This window comes from Oculina patagonica, chromosome 10 (assembly GCF_052425735.1).
Source record: "Oculina patagonica isolate OP01 chromosome 10, crgOcupat, whole genome shotgun sequence".
NCBI lineage: Eukaryota > Metazoa > Cnidaria > Anthozoa > Scleractinia > Oculinidae > Oculina > Oculina patagonica.
The window spans coordinates 16,764,013-16,784,245 of record NC_135767.1 but is presented as its reverse complement, the minus strand read 5'-3'; the positions used below and the strand labels follow the sequence as shown (position 1 = coordinate 16,784,245).

Genomic DNA, 20,233 nt, shown 5'->3' with positions numbered 1-20,233 from the left:
GTGGTAGCTTAACCAAGTGATCAATATTATGAACTTTACTGAACACTACAGACTTTTTTTACAGATCCCTCCCCAACCTTTATCGTACAAATATTGAAAATTACATGGCTTGAAGGAAGAACATGCTAAGTGACTTTTGGGGGTGAATTTTTTCCTTTCAAAAGTGCCTGTCTTTGAGCAAGTACATTCCACCCCCCTCCCCCCACAAAAAAAAATGAAGACTGCATGCAAAAAATTCAGACACTTTTGAATGGAAAAAATCACCCCAAAAAGTCACTCATCATCTTCTTGCACCTTGTGCGCACCGTATTTACTCGAATAAGCCCCGCCCTCGAATAAGCACCGCATTCTGGACAAAAAAGTTAATAAGCGCCGCCCCCAAATAAGCGCCGCAGTCCCGGCGATGCGTCGTTTATTCGAGGAATTTCGTTTAACTAAAAACAACACTACAAGTCCTACAAAGCCACTTTAATAGAAACTTGGACATTTCTTTCCATCGAAAGTGATTGTTCAGAATCGCTCTCCCATTAGTTTTTCTATCCAACATTCTTACAATATGTTGTTCTGCAAATGTTGTGAAGGCCGCATACTTTGCCAGGACAGCTAGCACTTCAGCAAGAGACGAATACTGACAATTAAAAGACGCTTTTTTCAGTTACTGTAAAAGATAAGATTCTTTGTCGTGTCCAAATTCTAAATAAGCACCGCCCTCAAATAAGTGTCGCCCTCAGATAAGCGCCCCATTTGAAGTGCGAAAAATTTAATAAGCGCCGCGGCACTTATTCGAGTAAATAAGGTATGCCAGATGTAAACAATTTAAAACAACACACAACAGGAAATTCAAACAATGGAGTTTATTCCATGGACAGGTTCGCTTTGAATTGCAACAATGATGAACAATATTATGAAGAATCTTCTAACATTTTTGTATGAATCTTTATCTCTATTGCCGAGTCAAATACTTTCTAACAAATCTAAAGATGTTACATTTGTGTAAATGTCAATAAATTCTAACATCTTGATCAACTTTAAACTGCATAACTTGCCAAGCAATTTGATAAGCTGCAACACAGACAACACCTTTAGAATTTACCGCTATACTTATGATTCAGATATTAAACTGAACAAAATAGAGTTCTACTGGAGTCGTAGCCCTACTTGCTTTACATTGTGGTTATGAACAAATGGATAACCTCTTTGCATAGATTTTAGTACAAAAATGTTCTGATTTGTAGTAGAAAAATTCTAGTGGTTCTCTGTACAGTTTTTAAACAGCTAAGACAGTAAAGATTCACTTGGTCCAAGTGTTAAGAAAAGAAAAATACACGCAATGTAGTACTCAGATAAAGAATTTGTAAACAGTTAACTTTAGTTCCATTGATAACAGTTTTAACATATTTTACATTTTAAGACTTTCAAAGAAGTTTTGTAACAATATGGTAATAACATTCAGCAAATAAATAATTAATTCATAGTATAGGAGGAGTTCTGCACTGGGCTCTTGTTAAGAATAAGGAGAAAAAGAAGTGTTTTGATGTCAATATCTTTGATTGTTAGGGGGGTTGAATGGTAAATGCGAGACTTTGCGAGACGACGAGACTGATATCTTTTCTGTAAGCCCGAGACCTTTTTAGCCTTGCAAAAGAAATCGAAACTCCGAGAAGGCGTCAAAGAAAAATTCGAGACGACGAGACCCCTGAAATTTGGCTAAAATTTTGCCATTCACCACCCCTATTGTTTATGTATGGTTTTGTTGCGTAAAGTTGAGCTGTAATTTACATCAATTAGCAAAAAATTCATGGCCTTGAACATAATTATTTTGATACAGATATTTTAGACATAGAAAACAGCACAAATATATATTAAATTTGAATCAGAAATGAATGGCGTTTTTATTTGCAACATACACAAAAAGCCGTTGCATTTTCTCGTTGGAATTTTATATTGTTTTTAAGCTAAAAAACAATAAAAATCCCAACGGGCAAATGTGACGACTATACGTGTATGTGGCAAATAAATCCACCGAAGTATTGCTTTAAGTTCTTTCAAATTTATAATAATAATAATATAAACTAAATATTAATTTTTGTCCATTCTTCAAAGTCATCAAATTAATTCCACCTATAAAATCAACTCTTTCAATTTTTCATGATCAAACACTCAAACAAGCGAAATGTATCTTGTCCAGAAGCTGGACATTATAAAATTTAACAGCCATGTTCTGAACTAAACACGACTATGGACAACCGTACCCTCACAACCTTAACGCAACATATGTACATTATCATAGAGCAACAACTAGTAATACGTGACTCGCAGGGCCTCGCGAAGCTCTGGGTTGGGGAGGGGGGGGGGGGGTGTTATAATTATAAATAAGGAGTGGATTATTTGAAGTTGAACATTAATTGAATTGTACATATTCAATTTTCCACAGTAGACAGGAAGATATATTTGTTAGAAATTTTATTTCAACGGGCACGGCCGCGACACCCTCGTTCCCAGGGTCTACTCCGCTTTAAAGATGGTGGCTTTTTCTGGTTCGTAAAGAGGTATGAAGCGTTGGGAAGCGCAGGCTATTTTCAAAATCATCGACAAATTATTGGATAGTCGCATTTTGGACATTTATTTGAGGGCATTAAAAAAAGAAGAACGAACGGCAGGAGGATTCGAAGCCTCCGCCCGCGCGCCCTTGATGGCGATGAAAGGTTTATAGCCTGAATAGGCGTTGAGGGAGTATTATGTGGAAATCAGTGTTATTTTAATCCGAAAAGAAAAACGATAAAAATGAAAGGCTCAGGATTCGAACCCACAAAAAAAATAAGGAAAAAAAAAAAAAAAAAAAAAAAAGCCTAGCCGGATTCGAACCCGCGCCCTCAGTCCCGAAGATCTGATTTCAAGTTCGACGCCTTACCATTAGGCCACCAGCACGCGGCGGCCGTGTGACGTCATTTCCGCCACACACCAAGCTCACAAATAAATAAATATATATATATATATATATGACCGTAAACTCCACACGAGATTTCATCCCGCCTGATCCCTTTGAGGGACAAAATTATACACCCCGCTACGCTCGGCCTTCGGCCTCGCTTCGCGAGGAATAATACAATTGTAAAATAATTCTATATCCCATTATCACAAATTGCGTTGTTCCAGAAAATATCCATACCCCTCCCACAGAAAGGTTTTTTGGTTTGAATACCCCTCTGGAAATTCCAGTTAAGCCCCATACTTTCCTTAAAAAATTTTGGCTTTTGAGACCCCCCATCGCCTTGGAATTTCCAATGACTTTATTAATTTCCATGGGGTGGGTATGGATATTTTTTGGAAATGCACATTGAGAAATTTATATTAGTTTGCTCTGCAAAAAAAAACTTTGTGGACATTTTAGAATCCACAGCTAAATGCATCTAGCCATTTCTATTCAGCAAAAGTCTAAAATCAGCTTCAAACTGATCTATCATTCAAAGTTAACTAATGCTTTCACGAATCTCTGCTATTCCTTTGGTTGTCTCCCTTTTGTCCATTATTTGGTCTGATTTAATTAGTGTTTATTTTTTTCCAATTCCAACCTAACACCTCAGGGAGTGGTATGAAACGTGTTTACTCCCTACACGAAGTCTACAAATTTGCGACACAGTATCAACTGTGCCCTTTTTGTAATTTACATCTACTTGTATATCTTCAAGCTTAAAGATGTCACGTTAACCAATCAAACCATTTCTAACCTAAACATCAAAATGGTATCCAACCCATTCATACAAAATTATTTAGTGCTTATGGTACATTCTAAAGCATCTTGGTTTGAGTGTGAATCTCTCTTTTCAGTCTAATCAGAGAGGATACTGCTTCAGGTGTCGTCAGCTTGTATCCAAATAGCGATGTTGTTGTTCCACTACAAAGGGCAAATTAAAAATAATGTTAAATTTACAATTTTGCATGTGTGGTGAGATTTGCTGAAGAGACATGTGTACTATAAAAGTGATAAACATCGCGATCCTTGCTTGGCCTTCAGGGCCACGGTCGCCACCTCCCCCGTCCTCTCCCTGGCTTGCCACACAGGGGCAGGTCAGTGGTCTCCCTGGGGTGAAGATGTTGGATCATTGATCATCACACACGTGTACTGTTAAATATAACATTTTCTCTAGAATTTTTGTTAACATTAATTTCCGTGGTGTCAATTAAGCGGAGCGTTAATTTCCGCGACCTTTTTTTCCATTATTTTGGCTCCAATTTCTCAATACAGTCCAGTTGTTCTAATATCCAAGGAAAAAGCAATATTTTATTAGGGTGAAAATCTACCGATATCACTAAAACTGTGAAGAATGCTCAAAGTGGTCAAATTCCTCCGCTTAACCCATACGTTTGGCTAGAGTATCACAAACATTATTTCTGTCTTGGATTATAAGCCTGGTGTTGAAATAAACTTGTTCTTGTTGTCTCAACAAGTGTTTTTCTTTGTGTACATTGCGTTAATTTCCTTTATTTTGAAATGTTACCCTCTCTTTTGCATTTATAATATTTCCTTTATTGGGAAGTAATTTTTTCTTTTATCCGCTTTAATTAAGCACATTAATTTCAAATACCTTTAGTTAATAAACACAAGCGTTAATTTTCTAAATAATAGTTACCTGACTGGTAATCATTGTCTAATGTTGGAACTTACCAGTTGACGTACTCATGCGCTGGGGACCACTGTCGGTTTGTACTTGGTCCACATTCTGAGAAAGACTTAATGTGCAAACTTTTCACTAAACTGTTTCTCCTTGATTGTCTTAGTGCATTTATATCTACAAATCAAACAAAGGTTTAAAAGTCATTTTCACATAATATACATGTAGCTTTCTGTTGATTATGGGGATTTTGTGTAACTTCAAAAGTTAAAAAACATTTCACAGGGTTCATACGGGTCATGGAAAACCTTGAAAGTCATAGAATTTTAAATTTTCATTTTCCAGGCCTGGAAAGTCATGGAATTTAAGTGTGGGTCATGGAAAGTCATGGAAAATGGTATTGATTGTACAAAATTAATTAGGTAGGTTATTTTTTCTGAGGAAAAGGGTAAAAAACGTACCTGTACCCCATATGAAAAATATTTTTTTATAAAATTTCCAAGAAAAATCTCAGTAAACAAATTAAGGCCATGAAAAGTCTTTGAAAAGGTCATGGAAAGTCATGGAATTTCAAAAGCTCAAAAAAGTATCGAACCCTGTTTCAGTGTCAACAGAAATTTTAAAATAATAGTCCAGGATCGTTATAAATATAACCACCTAGTGTACTAAAACTGTCAATGCGAGTGTTTCTGGCTATGGGTTGCTCTGGCTCTGATTGGGTAATAACATTATTTAGGGTCTACTATTTGCCCGTGGGTTCACGCTGACAAATATCTTCAACTTGAGCGGGAATGCTGACGTGATGCCACATGGCACAAGCAGTCAACGCAGGAAAAAGGAAGTGTAACAATTTTGCACAAGCTTTTTTCTACTTTTCTTCTTATTTTCTTCCAGTGAATTTGAGACTCAGAACTCCTTCAACATACATGAATTGTTTTTATAACCTCCTGCAGGCATTACACAAAAAACAAAGAAGGTAGCTGCATGATGTATCTATAGCTGATGTATCGGAATCCCACATGGCAATCATCAAAGCTTTTCTTTCATTTTCTTCCAATGAATTTGAAAGTTTAAAGCTGCATATCAACAAAGTCTCGTACATAGCAACCTCCTGCATGCATCCATAACACAACAGTGTACGCTGTGGCATTTACCATTAAATTTTGTGAACTAACCAGGTTTACGGTTGCATTCAGCATAGATCCTTGCACATCTCTGAGCCGCGGAGGACTTCTGCTCCTCTTCTAAACCTTCAATCACTGCTATTCTGTCAGCAACTTCAGTGGCTGAACAAGCGATGATGTTATCACCGTGAACCTGTCAATACATGTAAAAAAATGTTAAGCTCCAGTATCCACATACAAATTCTCCCAACTGATCCCCATACATTTTCTTTTAGCATTTTTGGGAGCACTTGTTAAAAGTTCAAAGCTATTTCCTTAGGTGACCATTTCATTAATTCTCATAACCTCTTCTCTTGATTTAGTATTGATATCCTGAGGAGAAATTTGACATTGGTCACTCTTTTCTTAAAGGGTCTTAAAGGGGCTTTGTCATGGATTTTACCAAATTTTTGCACAGCCAAACTATAGTATTGTGTCATAGAAACCATAAAAATAATGGTCCATTTTAAAATGAGAAAATTCCAAGTTGTAGTGAAGATGGCCAATTTCACTCCTTCCCTCCCTCACTTGCTTAATAATTCCTGATAGTCATTTTAATTAATTAAATAACTAATATCAACTGGAATTAATTAATCAATCGAAGGGGGCTAGGGGGTGGGTGCAACTGAGTGTGTCCACTGGGTAAAAGTGTGAGGTATGCCCATGTTACTTAATAGGGAGCTTAAGCAAACTGCGAGGACAACAGCGATGAGAATGTCACCAAACAAAAGTATGAGCAGTATAATAACTGCAGGTACATTTTGAACCTAGCAGTTCTCTGCAGAACAACAACATGAAATAACTAAATTCTGCGTATTTTGGACAACGTCAGCCACAACAGCTAATTTTTGTTTTTTTCTATTTGGGGTTGAATGCTCTCTCTGAACAATATTCAACGGGAGCTAGTTCTCAAAGACTATGGCACTGATTTTCGATTTCCACTTTCCGCCTTGTCCATTTGTGCGCACTACTTAATGGCATCTTGGCTGCGTGGCTGGGGACGATTCGCGGGCAGTCGTCCCCTCTCTCTTGACTCTCTTTCTTGAGTTCAAGGTAAGTCGGCCTCACAACAGTCTCGTCCTGTGACATAGTTCCTTTAAAAAATAAAATAAGCAGGAATAGGTCTGGAAAATTGCAAGATTCTTAAGTAAAATATAAAATTCATTTTTCACCAAACGTTGCCGTCATTGATGCTTAAGCTCTCTAATAATAATAACAAGTACCCGGTATTATAAGTAGAGAGCTTTTCTTACCACTACAGAGCTTTCAACAAAGTCATCCATCAACAACTGGCCCTCGAGTTTCAGCTTGTCGAATGGTGGATAAAATCCCTTCTTTTCCAACTCGGCCAGTACTTCTGCATATCTTGAGTCCCACCCATGCGCCTTTGCTAAAATCACCCTGGCGACATCCTTGGCGTTACGCAGACGACACTTGTTTCCATCACTGTCCAGTACAGCCACGCCCTTGTAGATGAAGTCTTGTGCATAGTTACAGTTCATGGCATCTTTTTGTCCTGTTTGGATGAGAAAAAATTCAATGGTTTTCTAAGGGTCAGTTCGAGCCTGGGAACAGGCTTCCTTAAGGAAAACTGGGATAGGGTAGGGATTTCAGTGTCTAGTCTAGGGTTGCAAATATTTCAGCTGAACATGGTCTGGTATAGGGTAAGGCTTTCAGATCCAAGTGGCACACCTGGTCCAGACAATCTGCGAGCCAGCGAGCCATGCAAGTCATTTTGGTTACCTTGTTGTTACTTATTTTTGTGGGAACTTAATTTCAAGAAAATGGAACAGGCATATTTTCGCGTGACTCAATTTTTGCGATTTGGCCAAAAACCATAATTTACATAAAAAAAAATACAATAAAAAATGATGAAAATAAATTTTCGCGAAAATAAGTAACAATAAGGTAGCCTAAATAACACGTTGGTTTTGCTAAAATAGCACTGCAGTTAGCCAACAGTAATAGCTTAGGTCACTTGTGGTTAGCCTCTATATTGGGATAAGGGATTTCTGGCTTGCATGCCTCACTGGCTCACACTGTGTCCTGACTCGGCACACCCCCACCCAAAAATAAAGAGTACCCCCTGTCCCCGTTTTTCCCCTTTCACATATACTGTATGTAGACTTCACATTATTATAGATGCTTCATTGCACATTCACATGTGGGAGGCGCGTGGCCTCGGTTGCTCCCCTCCGCCTCTGGGTTCGCCCTGGCCGGGTCCTGTGTTGTTCTGCCCCTTCTTCCTCTCTCCACCCGTGTTTGTCCGCTTGCTGGGGGGTTCCCTGCTGGACTGCTCCCATCCGGGGGGTGTTCTCCTGCTGCTTTGCTGGCCGGGATGCTCCGGCGCTGCGCCACTTGGCTCGCTCCTTTTCAAGCACATACCATTAGTAAGAATGGAAGGCCACTCTGCTTTCTTGGCTTGCAGTTCCTCCATCAATTTTGTTCTTCTCTCATTTCTCAAGAAGAGCTCTTGCGCTGAGCGATGTTCCATGTCGTACACGCCAGTCTCCATCGACAGCTGTCCGTGGCGAGTGTAATGAACAATGTCATGGTGAAAATTATCCTTGATTTTTCCCATCAACTGTGAGGCATTCTCTTCTAGAACGTGTGTGCACTTTGTTGCTGAGGGCAGCCTGGAGAGAGATCTACAGTTATAACAATTACTTTAGACCAATATCCACATACAAATTCTCCTGACTGAGCTTCATACATTTACTTATAGCATTGTTGGGAGAATTTTTTAAATGTTCAAAGCAACATCCCATTGGTGACCATTTTAATATTAATTCTCATAACCTCTTCTCTTGATTTAGTATTGATACTGTGAGGAGAAAATTGCTGTTGGTCACTACTGGGTCTTAAGGGGACTTTGTCTGGGTTTTACCAGATTTTCGCCGCCTTTTTTGTGTCGCTGCCCTATGTCACGGCTTGAGCACTATCGCTGCCGGCGCGGGTGCCGGTGGACAGATTGCATTTTTTTTGCCTGCTGATTCTCCGTTGTCCGTGTGGATATGTTTGGTGTTGCCTCCACTTTTTCGCGCATGGTCCCCTGACATAGTCCCTTAAAGGATTAAAGAAATAGAAAAATTAAAGCTTCATCTCAAGTTTTACTTGTAGAAGACTTGATAAATAAAAAGTTGGGTTTTAGCCAATCAGAGTGTGCTTACTCTAGGCTATATTCTAAACATTCCCAAATTAGGATTTGACAATCAGTATTTTACATGTAGTTTATTTTTCTGCTAAAAGCAAAGTCAGGATGATCTTATCAGTTAAATGAGCAATCCAGCTTTTTTTTTAAAAATGCTCACACGATCATCCATTCACAAGTTTGTCAATATTGTAGTAGCCTTTTTCAATGTCGAAAAAATTGCTTTAATTTTTTGAATGTGGTGGGTCCTCACAAGTGCGGGCGCGAGGCATGCAATCCATCTTTTGCCTTCACTCTGTTGCCTCACATGTCAAGTTAGCTAGGTACTGCAGTTGCCTTTTCCGAGTGGGTTCTGCCTCCTCGCACGCCCTGCCTCGCATTTTTAGTCTCAATGTGTCCAGTCTTTTTTTCTTAGTGGACCTTGATTTCATCTCAGTCCATATGAACACAAAATGGTCAATATTTCTACATACGGACCACTCACTTGGTCAATAACAACAGTACATACTGACCGGTAATCATAGCGTGCTCTACAGCCTTTGCATCGTGACGACCTTGCCTCAATCTCTGCCACAAGCAGCTTTTGTCGCGTCTCTTGCCTGTTCTTCCACCCAATAAGCCATTTAGCCGCATCCTCCGCTGACTGCTGTGGAGCATACTGGTAGCTTGCTGGCGTGCTAACATAAGGCATGCAACGTGCGTCAACAGTTTCTATATCACTGTATGAGCTATTCAAGCTTTCTAGCGCTCTTAAAACTTCCCTCTCCCTTTGAACTAAAGCACATTGCTTCTCGGCCTCTCTCATGTTCTTCTGCCGTTGTTTGTGGTTAAGTCTTTCTTGTAATGCTTCTCGGCTGCCATATTTCCTTCTTGCAATAGTCATAAGATCAGATACTAAGAATTCATAAGAGTCATTGTCTATAGTCCTGAGGTCTCTCTCTGTCAAACTGAATTGCTCCTACCAAAAAGAAAACAGGAAATTAATTCTCTTAATACATTAGATTGCCTTTAAAGTTTGCTTTTACCCAATTTAATGGCAGGGAAGGTCGCTAAGGGCCGGCTGCCAGCTAATTTCACCCGCTGAAAGAGGACTTAAATCTGGATAAAATTTCACATGAAAAAAAAGAATAAGGTATACTGGATCCCTGGATGGGATGCTAGTCCATCTATGGGTTACCCCCTAGCAGTAAATTTGCCGATAGGCACTATGAGAGTTAAGTGTCTTGCTCAAGAATGCAATGCAGTGCCGGCTGGCCAGGGCTCGAACCCTGAATGCTCAATCTGGAGTCCAGCGCACTAACCATTAGGCCACCACCCCTCCCACACCCCTTCGTAAGTCTTAAGTGGTTATTACCTTAAATTTTCTGCCTTTTTTCTTGCAAAATATTACTCACTGCTGCACAAGTTTATGGTATCTCTCCCGATTTACACTACCTTGGGAAATAAACCACTACCTACCCTCCCTGGCTCCTGCTAAACCCTGCAAATTCTCCACCCCGGGGGGGGGGGTCTCGTTTGTGACGGGGATGATCAGGTTTTTGGGTTCTTTTTTGATTCCGGGTTTTTGGGGTGGGGCGTTTTTTGGGGAGTTTTGGTTTCATCTCATTCTGGGTGCTGCCGTCTGTGTCCACATGTTTTGGTTGTGGGTTTGTCTGGTTTTGGTTTGTTGGGCCCTTGGTTTTTGGGTCTTGTTTGCCCCCTTCGTCTCCCGTCTTTGTCCCTCCCCCCTGGGTTCTCCACCCCCTCGACTCAAGGTTACCTTTCCCCCCTCTCCCCCCACTACAAATGGGTAGGAGTACAATGTAATACTAGGAGCATTCTGACAAATAAAGCTGGGAGCAGGGTCACCTGTAGCTATGATTTCACCAAGGGCTCTTACATACAGTATGTATGTTGTGGTGCAATTTTACCCTTCGTAAAATTTGGTATTTTCCAATGTTAAATATTCACTATCATATATTACCATACATGACCCAGAACAAAGGAAAATACCAGAATTGTACCAAGGGTAAAATTGAACCACAAACATACATGTATACACATCTTATGAGACTTCTGAATAATCAACCTTGAGAGATCTAATGCTCTACATACCTTAGCATGACATTTGCGTCTATAAAACAGAGGATGACAGCTATCGCAGAGTGTCACATCAAAATGAACATCCACTCGGTGGGAGCAGTTACGATAGCACACCACACACCTCCACTTTGAATACAACCAATTCCTCTTTGCCATAATCTCCCAGCGCTTCTCGCCTCTGCAAAGTTCAACTGCTTTATCGTATGAAAATGCTGATGCTTCACTTAAAGGATTTGCGACACTTAATACTGTGGGTTTGTGGACAAGTCCTAGCCTTGTACATAGCGGTTTCCACATGCGCTTAGCATAAGAGTCCAGAACTCGGCAAGTCGCTCCTAAGGATGATAACCCTGGTGCATCCAGGTATGAAAACAGAAGGTTTAACATCTCCGGAGGAAGGCTTCCAAAGTATGGTCCAATGCTTTCAATCCCACTGGCTCTGCGCTCCCTGAGGAAAAGTCTTGTGACATAACGTGGACTGCCACCTATAAAACTCCCATCGCAAGAATCCTCGGTCTTTCTTCTCTTTGTTCCTGGAGGCATTTTCTCTTCTCAGGATGAAGAAGAAGATCGTCCGGAACTACTAAGGAGGCAAGGGGGTAGGGGTTAAGCACTTTTAAGAGTTATTAGCAGAGATTTATATTTTACTATTGAAGTACTATATTACAATCTAAACAATTTCTCAAGCATTTGTATTAAAATATTTAATCCTCTGATAGGTAGCTGCCTAGAATTTTCTATCAAATTAATCACATAATTTGCATTAATTCCCTAATTTGCAAGCCAAGAATTAAAAAAAACGGTATCCAGAAATATTGCAGATATTGTTAACTTACAATAAAACTATATTCAAAATTTGGCTCTTTTTTTTCACGTTTTATTGAGTGATGGCCCTCTGAGGGATTAAGCAGTTCTAGTGACATTTGACCCAAGAAAATGTAAGTGTATGAACTAAAATCCCTTCCTAAGGGCATAATAGTGTCATTTGAGATCTCTATAAGCATGCGAGACTAATTGGCTGAGAGAAAAACTATATGAGCCATTCCACAAATGCCAGAGGCTACGCTAACTGCTTCACTAGACCGCAAACTATCAAATGCAGGGATAAAACATCAGAGAATTTAACATTATTTCGCCATGTTTGACATTTGTAGAGAGCTCTTGAGGCTGCAAAACGTACAAAATTATAAGATGAATAACTTGGTACATGTATTAATCCGGATAGTTCTGTTAAATCTTCTAAAAAGCGGGTATAGGGTGCAAGAGTCGCCCATCATTTGGAGTAAAACCTTGCAAAAATGTTTGTTTAAATTCAGAGAAAGCGATTCCTTATTGATATGTTAATGTGGTAAACTCCTACAGGCTTGGCCAATTTAGAAGCGATATTTTAAAATTCATGGTTTATTTTATTGTTTGAACCCTACAGAATAAAAATTTGTTTTGATCTCGGAGATATCCGATATGCACGAAACCTCGAAAAAGGCTTCAAAAGACATTTTGGGCTCGAATTACTTCTCGTGAAGAACGATGTAGTCTTTGCAGAAATACTACAGCTATTTCTCATCTTGAACTGAAGTAAAATGTTCATAAAAAGAATCAGAGTTCCACAATTTACCCAAAAGCCGCCTGCAAGACCTACACAATATTTTCCAACATCAAATTTCACAGCTAGCCTATTCCTTCCTCAATGCTCGCAGCTAAAGCTGCCCGAAATGTTATCCCTTCGGCGCTTTCCTAAATAGAGCTTACATCTACAAGTTGGGCAGCAAGATTTGTAGAAGCTCCGTGGCTGATTTTTACTGAATTTTCAATGCTTTGTATTTTACATGTAAGATTAAAAATTGATACCAAATTTGCAATGACATGTGGCATTTCAGAATTATGCATGAAGATCTAAGTTAGAACTTTTGCTCGGGTTTTACCCTTCAATTTTACAGCACTTTTTAATCAGATACTTGCCAGGCAGATTTTTTATGATCATGCTATCTAAACACACTACGAAAACGGATCGAGCAAAAACAAATGTGCAGTAATTCCTACAACAACTCGATTCTTCTCACCTCAACGCCTGAAAGATTTTCTTACAATAACAAAGAACGCTCGATGGATTTCTGTGAGCAAGAAGCAGTTCTGCGTAGCTTTTTTGTTGTATTTGGCGGTATTTTCCACTGTTGTAGTCTGTGAGCGAGGTTTTTCACCAAAATTTCCTCCAGAAAGGCTTAAAAATCGAGCAAACTGGTCCTTAATGTGCCAGCTTTGTTGAGAAAAGTTGTGAATATGCATTAGATCGCCCACAAAGAACTTAAACCATATCGAGGAATTATTTGAATTTTTCTTTGATTATCGAGTAGAATGGATTCTCGGTCGAGAAACTTGAAGCTTGGTTAATGACAGCATCGAAAATACCAATATAACAATCAGATAAGATGTTTTAAGAACAAGAAGCATCTTGCTAGAAATGCCAGAGATGAACTATAAAACGAAACGCTAAGAGGAAAACACACCGCCGTGTATTTATGATATTCCATGCGGTTTATTCACGCGATCAGATGCGAGCCAAAAAGAGAATATTTCAAGCTATATCTACTGAAAGCCTTTGCCTAAAAGATCGCTTTTTAGTTGCAATCATTTCCTTGGAGAAACGAGCTGCCCCCTAAGCTAACTACAAGCCGTATCTACGGGCTTGTGTTACCATTTTCGAAGTTAACAAATTCGATGCTGTTAGTACGCTAAAATCGAATGATTAGCGATTTAAAAACTTACCACTTCTTGTAGTCGATGTTAGAGGACGAAAAGCAGCCAAAACCTGCTTTGTTGCGGCAAGAAAATCGACGACAGAGCGCTGAGAGCTCGCAAACCCCTCTTAGCAGAAAAAATTCGCTGTCACTAAACTCTGACTTTCATCAACCGCGAATATTTAAATACCCCTTACGTCTCATGTGTCCTATTAACAAACAGCCAATCACAGAGCAGAAAATTCACATCTGGACCAATAAGAAGGTGCGAAATATATTTGAAACAGAGGTGCTAACATGTATGCTCACGTGCACGGAACAAAAGAAATCTCTCAAAGGGTCTGAATACAAAAGGATCTATGATCTCTCACAGTAAACCTGATTGTATTAGCATATTAGCATAACCAATTCGGGCATGTAAATCAATTCAAATACGCTGAAAGTAAATTCAGGTCTATTGTTGCGCTTATTAATTCCACACTGTCATTTTTTACGCTTGATGAATAAGGCGTATTGTTTCTTTTGATTCTTTTTTGCTTGTTTTGCTTTAGGGCCAATGACCGCCAATCGTTTGCGGTTTCGTTGCTTCGCCACAAAAATGAACAGACCTAAGAACCGATTAACAAACTGAATATTTACTTTCAAAATTAACATTTGCATGTGAAGCGACTTCACCGATTTTCTAATCGTAGCCGAAGCCAACATTTTGTCTCAGTCTAGTATGCTGCTAACTTTAGACAAGTACGAGGCCAGTTAGTTTTACTATGAGAGAGAAAATATCCAAGTACACGTAAATTAGCCTAAGGGCGCTTAGAGAAATAGAAGATTCTTACCGGTATTCATGTAAAGCTTCAGGATATAATCTTTTTGTTTCATATTCTATCACCTTTTCTGTGCTAAATCAGAATTTCAAATCTCGTCCGCTCTTTGTAAGATGTCCCGCCACAAAACAGCCTCCCCTTTCTTTAATGGCGTTTTGTCAACCGATCTCTCAAAAGTTTTAATTCTGCGGGTTTACTGTTTAATAGATTCTGATCTTCACTCTGTTTGCTCTCTAAATATTGTTTAACAATAATCTGCATCAAAGGCAAGTTTCCGAAACTTTTTGTTGAGTTAGTTTACATTTCCATGGCATTGTTAGTCAAACACGCTTGTTCTTAATAGCTTGTCTTCTTGTCGCCAATTTTGGTGACAACTATTCGTCAGTATTTTTAAGCAAAAAGAACGGTGATTTTGATCCGACCATGCATTAAATTTTCCTTAACTGACAAGTTTAAACAGCGGAAATGCTGTTGAATTGATGTTGTTTTTCTATGCTCAGCAAATGGTTTTCACATCGCCCTTAGGAAGCCGTTTAAAAACGCGGAAACTACATGTTTTTAAGTGGTTTCAATTGCGTAAGAATGCACAAAACCGAATGTTTGTTTACTTGAATCAACGCAAAAAAAAAAAAAACAATTGGATTATGATAACATTTTATTCCCTTACGTCGTATGAATGAATATAAATATGAATTGAAAATGACAAAAGGCACGTATAGTGCGAAGACGTTTACACTGAAGTTGTCCTTTTTTTTTCCAGTTCACTCAAAAAATACGAAGGTTTTTAAATCTATTGCTAATTTCAATTCACCCCCACAGACGGTATACTAGTAAAAACTTTGACAACGAATTAAATTTGCATGGAAACAAAATTGCTTCAAGCGTGCGATGTTTTATACTTCCTAATTTACCGCCCACGATAGATTTCCATATTAATGTATTAAAATTAATTGGCTTACAAACAAGAACTTTGATTTTCATTTGGAATGTTGTGAATTTTGCGCCTAGTAGTTTTTTTTCTGTTTAGTTGATCTATTTATTATTGTACTACAATCTTAAAATTTCGCCTAAAGAAAACGCCCGATTTTTTCAAAATCTTTCGTTTTCGCTCAAAACTTTCGATTTCTCTATTTTTGTCCACGTGGTCTAATCTATACTAATGTTTAAATGACGTAATGATTTCAAAATGCAGTAATTGACTATCTAATATATTCTAGTCAGGTTTCCTTTTTTATTTGTAACAGAATCTACGAATTTTTAGCAGGTATCTTCTTTTATAACTATTGTAATTTCCGTTCCAATTAAATGCGGGGACGTTACATTACAAAAACTCAAACAGAACAAAAGATGAAATCATTCCTAAAAAATGTCCTGCATGAATAATGGAATGTCTTTGATAGATGGAAATTTAACCACAAAAAGAACTTTACATTTTTCCTGGAAAGGATGCAGGCGTGAATTAGTATAGTGAAAGCTTTAACCGGGGAAATTTGCACCAAATTTTTGAGATTGAAATGAATTCCAATAGTTCTTATTTTCAGATAAGAATTACTGAATACCTAGCTCTTTTGAGTTTACACTTCTATCATGTAGATAATCTAAAGGTATTAAAAAGTCAAAACAACTTTAAGCTTATTTAGTAAGCTTCTAATTCAGATACGTGGTTTGAGTTTAGAAGTCTTGCAACCTGTGGGGCCTTGAACATGAAGCAAACATTTCAAATGAACAGAGAATCAATTTGTTGAAGAAACGAAAGTGCCTGGTATAAGGCCATCCCGTTGACTTCTTCATCAGTGCAAAGCAAACTTTTTCCGGTGCCGAAAGAACAAATTGGACTATTACATAAATGATTTGAACCCGACCTCGTTCTCCAGATTACAACGCCAGTCAGCCATTTTGACTCCAGATTTAATTCAAGCAAGGGCTTTTATAGATTCAATAGGCGATAAAAAAGGAGTTTTCCCTCAAGAAACCCGCCCGCTTTTTGGCCGGCTGAACCTCGTGTCGTTGAAGGCACTCCGCTGCGAAATTCACAATTACCAAGCTTATATACCCGGCTTCAAAAATGTCAAAATCGAAAATGAACATATTTAGTTGTGTGTTTAGAATTGAAAGTGCCCGGTATAAAGCCAACAATTGCTTTTTTTAGACAAAGCTGAGCTAAAGTTCAGAGAACTACATAAGCTTACAAGCACTTGAATTCGACCTCGAGCGGGCTCCAGATTACAAGGCAAGCACCTAAACCACTCAGCCATTCTGACTCCTAGGGCGGTTTGAAGCTACAGTGCTCACCTTTATCTCTGATCCAAGGCGATAAAAAAGGAAGTTTTACTTCTGAATAACCCTCACAAAGCTTGCCTTTCGCAGCCTGCTCGCTCTGTCGCCTTGCCGTGGCTGGTCCTCGTGTGTGAAAGACACTTCTCCACAAAACTCGCGGTCAGAACGGTGTCAAAGTTGTCAAAAATGACATGAATTTTATTTTCTGATTGGTTAGTTGTTGTTGCAAAGTTTTTCGCTTCAACTTTCCGGTGACAAAATGGCGCCGCATTGGTGCTGTGTTTATATCCGGGATTTGTTTTTACAATCGAAACTTGACATTTTGCACTTCAATCGCTTAAATCATAAAAATGACCCAAGCATTTTCCTTGTTATGTTTGGCAAACTACTTTTAGTGACTTGACTTTATAATTACTCAAGGTCAATCACTTTGAAATTGTCTAGCTTTCATTAATTCAGGTTGTCGAAAAGTCGCTCACAACAATATTCACAGTGAATCGCAGAACATCGAAGCATAGTGCAAATAAGAGCTTGTATGAATTTGAAATTTGATCGAAAAATATCGTTGTTTCCTTTGAAAAGCTACAGTAAAGATTTTAATCCTTAAAAGCCTTTTTGGTGACCTTTCTATAAAATTCCCTCTTCAAAGGCTTTCAAGAGGGTGAAAGGCTTACAAAGGCGCTTGAAGACAAAACTGGATAAATACTAGGTTTCCAAAACTCTCTTGCAGCTTTTCAAGGGAAAAGAAATCGGAGACAAATCAAATCTACGACGTTTTGCTAAATCATAAAATGTATCATACGTGATCGGAATTCAGTTTAAACAAGTACTATTGCATAACAAATTAATAAAAATAACAACTGTGTCATATTTCCGGAACCAAGAGAAGTGTCAAGTGTTTACTTTTGAAATGATGACGGTCTGAACAATGTAATGTGGCATACCGTAAAATTCCGGTTATAAGCCCCGGCTTTTACAACTTCGTAAGGGGTTTTGGATGGGATAAAAGGGAGGGCTCTTATCTGGGGGGGGGGGGGGGGTGGCTTACAAGAGGAATAAAAAAAAACGTTTCCAAACGAGCCTCGATCGACTAGTGTTTGTTGATCAACTGAATACGTTTTTATCCAGTTGAAAAGTCATAAAAAAAAAAAAAATTTAGCCTTGTTCAGTACTGTTATCCAGCAGAGAGGAGGCTAATATCCAGGGGGCTTATAGCCGGATGTATTTTTTTGTTTTAAAGTAGTTGTCCCTATAACCAGTGAGCTTATTAGAGGGGGGGGGGGGTAATATAATAATCGGAACTTTACGGTACGCGGGCAAGGGGCTAGGGGAAGTTCGTAGTCCGATATAAGTGACGGAAGAGGATTTTCTTGTCAGAAGTTTTAATTGAAATGAATCCCTAAAAGCATCCATACTTTTGTTTTGTTCATGTAGCTCACACTTATTTTTAGCCCTAAGGGTACCAAGCCCTGTGGACCTGTACTTCTTGTAGATATTAATTTCGCCATTTTCGTACTTAGACTCTATTTACGTATCTTTGGTTCCTTTTAAAGTTAATTTGCCTTCTAAAATTAGCTTAGTCCAAACTATTAAACAAGAAGCATGGTATCTGAAGGTGCTGTGAACACCAACTAACATGGAAATTTTAATAAATCGACTTCTTTAACGGGGGCAGCACTAAACAGTTTTTCGACTGAAAAACATGTGGCCCTCGGATTCCGGATTGAAAAAAAAAATTCGAAAAAAAAAAAACAAAGGAAAACAAATTGAAAATTTAGAAAAGTTGTTTTATGTGAAGGAAGGAAAATCGGTGAACCCGGAGAAAACCCTCGGAGCAAAAAGACGAGAGACAGACAACAAAGTCAACCCACATATGACGCCAGGTCTGGGTATCAAACCGGGGCCACATTGTTGGGAAGCGAGTGCTCTTACTACTGCGCCATCCCTGCTCCCCAGGTAAAATTTATTAACAGTCAGACTGATACCAAAATACGCTTTCGTCGTCCCCTTTGCCCCTTTCGCCTAGGCCTTTCTCGATTACATGCTAGCATTTTTTTCGGCATTTTTTGGGAAAACGAGCATTTTTTTCGTTTTTTCTTCAAAAAAGAAGTGCTAGCATTTTCTGTCACTTTTCATGACTGTGATCCAGATTTTTAACACTCAGAAGGATAAATAATTCTAAAGTTTCACAATTTTGATTACATAATTTGATTGTTTTCTGTTTGTTTCGACTGTTTGTGCGTTGTGTTACTTGTGTGTGTGTGTTTTTATTTTTATTTTTTTTAAATATATTTTTTATTATGAACAAAAAATTATTAAGTATCACCTGTTGTTGATATGAGCATATAATGTGAGAGTTTGTACGTTTTGTTTGAAATAAAACAAAGCATTTTTTGGAATTCAAGTGGCATTTTTTAAGGAAATCAATCATTATTTTAGCATTTTTGGGGCTTTATGCGAGAATTTCTAGTAGCATTAAATGCCAGTTTTACTAGCATAATCGAGAAAGGCCTACTTTCGCCCCACATAGAGCCCCCCACCACCACCCCGAGCCGTATGTAATTATGCTATTGAATTTATGTTTGGGTGTGTGCATTGTTCACTCCCAAACTATCCGGTAACGCCTACAAAAGCAAACAACATTACCAATAGACACTACTAGTACGCCATAATGACATTTTAATGTTGTTTGTTTATTTGATTTTTTTGTGGGCTGCGATTAGTTTCTTTTCCGTGATTTTGAGAGGATACTAGACGCTCGTATAATGTCACTGTGTGGTGTGACCGCGTACAGGGTACAGAGTCCAGAGTCACTGAAGTGTTTCTAATTACATCTCAGCAAAGAAAACATTAGCCTGCGTCGCAGACGAACAAAACCCCGGTTATATTCGTCTGCGAATTAGAGCACAAAAGCTTGTTCCGCCCCCCGCGTGTTACCAGTCTTTTGAACCGCGAGGGCCAAAATTTGGCTGGCCAACAGGGACAACTTTCTCAAATAAAAGCCTAGAATTGATGGCTCCGGGGAGAGGATAACCCTCCTACAAGGGACAACTCTTCTCCATATAAACAGGCCCTAAGGTTTTCACTTAATGGGTGTCGAAAGCAAATTTGCGCTTGCTTTCACGGCTTTGCATTGCTACGCTTAGTGATTGGTTAAAAATCTCGCGCTACTTTCTCAGCCAATCAAAGCTGAAAACAAAACCAATCGTCTCTCGCTTGCGCACGTTTTCCCGCGCTTCGTGCAGGCTACATGTATTTGCTTCGCGTTTTGATTGGTTTACTGGATTGTCTATGTCCTTTGTGATTGGCCAGAGTAATAACTTTGCTCTTGGTTTTACGATACTCAATTGAAAACGCTCTAAAAGGGATACTTCAACATGCACAACACAAA

General features: G+C 38.8%; 1 protein-coding gene and 1 long non-coding RNA gene across 6 annotated transcripts; one reads left to right on the top strand and one right to left on the bottom strand.

Annotated features, from left to right (window-relative positions):
- Positions 1 to 3,622: 3,622 nt before the first annotated feature.
- LOC144629019 (uncharacterized) lies at positions 3,623 to 16,975 on the bottom strand. Of its 5 annotated transcripts, none has more exons than XM_078487166.1 (8): positions 16,858 to 16,975; positions 11,022 to 11,592; positions 9,440 to 9,885; positions 8,162 to 8,424; positions 7,030 to 7,292; positions 5,789 to 5,930; positions 4,667 to 4,790; positions 3,623 to 3,895 (listed from the first exon to the last, which is right to left on the bottom strand). In XM_078487166.1, exons 2-8 carry the CDS (start codon positions 11,550 to 11,552, stop codon positions 3,790 to 3,792), a joined length of 1,875 nt encoding a protein of 624 aa, XP_078343292.1. In that variant the 5' UTR covers positions 11,553 to 11,592; positions 16,858 to 16,975; the 3' UTR covers positions 3,623 to 3,789. The 5 variants fall into 5 exon arrangements, with proteins under 5 accessions (XP_078343292.1, XP_078343294.1, XP_078343291.1 ...); XM_078487168.1 differs by having other exon boundaries at positions 11,022 to 11,589; positions 16,858 to 16,963; XM_078487165.1 differs by lacking the exon at positions 16,858 to 16,975 and adding an exon at positions 13,773 to 13,905.
- LOC144629275 (uncharacterized) lies at positions 3,849 to 4,448 on the top strand. Its single transcript, XR_013566344.1, has 2 exons — positions 3,849 to 3,981; positions 4,149 to 4,448. It is a non-coding gene; the product is annotated as an uncharacterized LOC144629275 (long non-coding RNA).
- Positions 16,976 to 20,233: the final 3,258 nt, after the last annotated feature.

Excerpts from the sequence above, each read along its gene's own strand:
- LOC144629019 (XM_078487166.1), bottom strand. The coding sequence starts at position 11,552 with ATGCCTCCAGGAACAAAGAGAAGAAAGACCGAGGATTCTTGCGATGGG. Across the intron at positions 9,886-11,021 it reads GACGCAAATGTCATGCTAAG|GAGCAATTCAGTTTGACAGA; the intron begins GTATGTAGAGCA and ends TCTTTTTGGTAG. Across the intron at positions 4,791-5,788 it reads TGAATGCAACCGTAAACCTG|ATATAAATGCACTAAGACAA; the intron begins GTTAGTTCACAA and ends TTTGATTTGTAG.